A 2,393-nucleotide genomic window follows, 5' to 3' on the forward strand; every position below is an offset into this window, starting at 1 on the left:
GAAGACCTAGAGCTACGCTGCTACCCAGCGGAGTCACCAGGCCATGCCTGGTTTGTTCTGTCTCCTATCACCTCAGCAACGATCCGTTTGCTTGACTGGCCTCCAAGCTCCTACTCCCAGTCAGCTCTTCCAGTTAACTGACGCTGCGCCTGACCAAGGATCATCTGGGACCTGCAGGCTGCCGCCGGGACCCAGACTAAAATTAATGGGATCAACAGACGGTTTCGTGCATCATTAAAATAATCTGTGAAGTTTAAAGGCTGCGGAGTTTCTGCAGGGTTCTTTTATAGACAGAATTTGTGTCTATAAACCAAGATGCGAGCGACTCGGCCAGTCAAAGACGCTGCTCACCCAAATCTTTGATGAGATGGCCCCGGATGTCCTGATGGACTTTGGCTTGATTAAGTCAAGCCAGGCACGAGTCGATATCCAAGAGCTATAAAAATCATAAACATTGATTTGTTATCTGAGCAAACAGGCAGAGGAACCGCCCAGGGCAGGCCAAGAGCCATTTAATGATGCCAAAAGCACTCTTGAGCCAACCCCAACCTGCTGTTTAACCTAAACAGTCCCTGGGGAGCACAGGAGGAAGGATGCATGTGTGGGGATCCAGGTTTATCAGCTCGTATCACCTGCCGGAAGGGCACAGCATCCCTGACGAGGCGGCTCTGCTGAGCTCATTCCAATTTGAGTCATAATTACGCTAAAGCTACCTCGGCCCCTCGTTAATGTCTGCAATTTAACACCAAGGCTTCCGTCGCAGGAAAGGCGACAGCATCAATCCACCCTCCACCCCAAAGCTTTCATTTGTGGAGCAAAGCCCGCCGAGGCGAGGGGCGACGGGTCTCAGCTCTGCACATGACTGATGGCTCCAGGGAGGGAGCACCGGGGCAGGCAGAGCCGCTGAGGGCTTGGCCGCTGCGCTTTAAAAACAGGTTAGAACGAGTAAAACCGGAATACACTGCTCCCTCCAGCTCCCTCTTCCATTAGTCAGACGTGATGATTTTTAAAAGAGCCCCAGACACTCAGCACAGCACGAGGGGAGACGCATTTTTCCCTGGATGAACCAGAAGCTGCATACATAGCTCGGTGATGAGGCGGTTTTGTCTGTAAGTTAAGGCAGTTCAGAAGCCAAACCGCTCCTGCTCTCCCCGAAAAAGGGCGTGAACACATGGGATTTGGTAAGCACCACTCGGATTTTCACGACAGCTCTCAAACACAAGCTAAAAATAAGCAAACAGACGCTTGTTTAAAGGCTCTGAGCAACAAGGACTCGAAAACATCGCCACAGACAAAAGGAACTGGCGCTGCCCTTTCCTACATGCCCGTTATGGGATGGGAACAGGCGTGCCGTGGGGTCTGGGCTATACATCGGGATCCAAAGCGAGGATTTGCTAACGAGCGGATGAAGAGCGAGGAGGAGGAAGAGGAGGAGGAGAGCTACGCTGCAGGCTGCCAGCCACAACAGGGTTAGAGGGAGCTCCATTAGTGATACGTAAAGGGACACTGCCAAGGCCAGGCTTGACACCTGAGAGCCCTGCAGGGACGGGACAGAGGCGGCAGAGGGGACGGGCGAGTGTCACACACAGGCAGCCCGTCCCCAGCGCACGACCCGAGCCCAGAGTGTGGCCACAGGGAGAGCACAAATTCAAACTCAAAACCCAGGAGTCAGTGTCCTTTTAGTATTTGTGATCCTGTCAGCGAGCAGGCAGTACCTGTGTCTGCGATTCCAACACAAAAGCAGCTGAAAAGAACAGAAGAAGGCAAATAAAAGTCAAACAGGTCTCTCCAGTAGAAAGGGAGCGTAACGGAGGCAGGGAGGACAGTTAAAGCGGGGTGGGGGACCTCCCACCACCACCACGCGCTGAGGAAGCCACTGCAGCCCACGGGGCCAAGCGCTGCCCTTTGCTTACTTGAAGTACAGGTCCTTGAAGGTGAAGTGAGTTTCCACGATGCCCGTAGTCTTCACCCTGGTGCGCAGGGGCCAAGCGCTGCCCTTTGCTTACTTGAAGTACAGGTCCTTGAAGGTGAAGTGAGTTTCCACGATGCCCGTAGTCTTCACCCTGGTGCGCAGAACATCCTGCTGAGTCGGGATGTAGGTCGGCTGCGATATTCTATCCAAGTCGTTCAGGTAACTAAACCAGAAGAGACAACACCAGATGTGCTTTTTTTAGTCCACGGGCTTGCCATGAATCTTTTATTAACTGCAGAATAAAGTCAGCGCGGAATTTATTCCCTACTTTCACAATACAGACCTCGAACGTGCAGACAAAGCCCCTGGGGGTTGATTTTGCAGGGGTTTGGGGTATTTTAACCCATCCCCGTAGGACCTCGCAGCTAGCTGGGCAGTGCTGCCCGGTAAGGAGGCAGCAGGAAGTCCTGCCCATGCACAG

The 2,393-nt window shown here is 53.2% G+C and overlaps 1 protein-coding gene across 1 annotated transcript in view; it reads right to left on the reverse strand.

Annotated features, from left to right (window-relative positions):
- Positions 1–2,393, reverse strand: part of LOC104491853 (guanine nucleotide-binding protein G(k) subunit alpha) — a gene marked incomplete at its 5' end in the record, with an annotated part of 11,352 nt that overhangs the window by 2,374 nt on the left and 6,585 nt on the right. The window contains one exon of the mRNA XM_010134330.1: positions 2,007–2,135. Coding sequence (XP_010132632.1) covers positions 2,007–2,135 — 129 coding nt within the window. The remainder of the gene's footprint in view (positions 1–2,006; positions 2,136–2,393) is intronic.

The sequence above is a fragment of the Buceros rhinoceros genome, unplaced genomic scaffold (genome assembly GCF_000710305.1).
Source record: "Buceros rhinoceros silvestris isolate BGI_N320 unplaced genomic scaffold, ASM71030v1 scaffold24814, whole genome shotgun sequence".
Lineage (NCBI taxonomy): Eukaryota > Metazoa > Chordata > Aves > Bucerotiformes > Bucerotidae > Buceros > Buceros rhinoceros.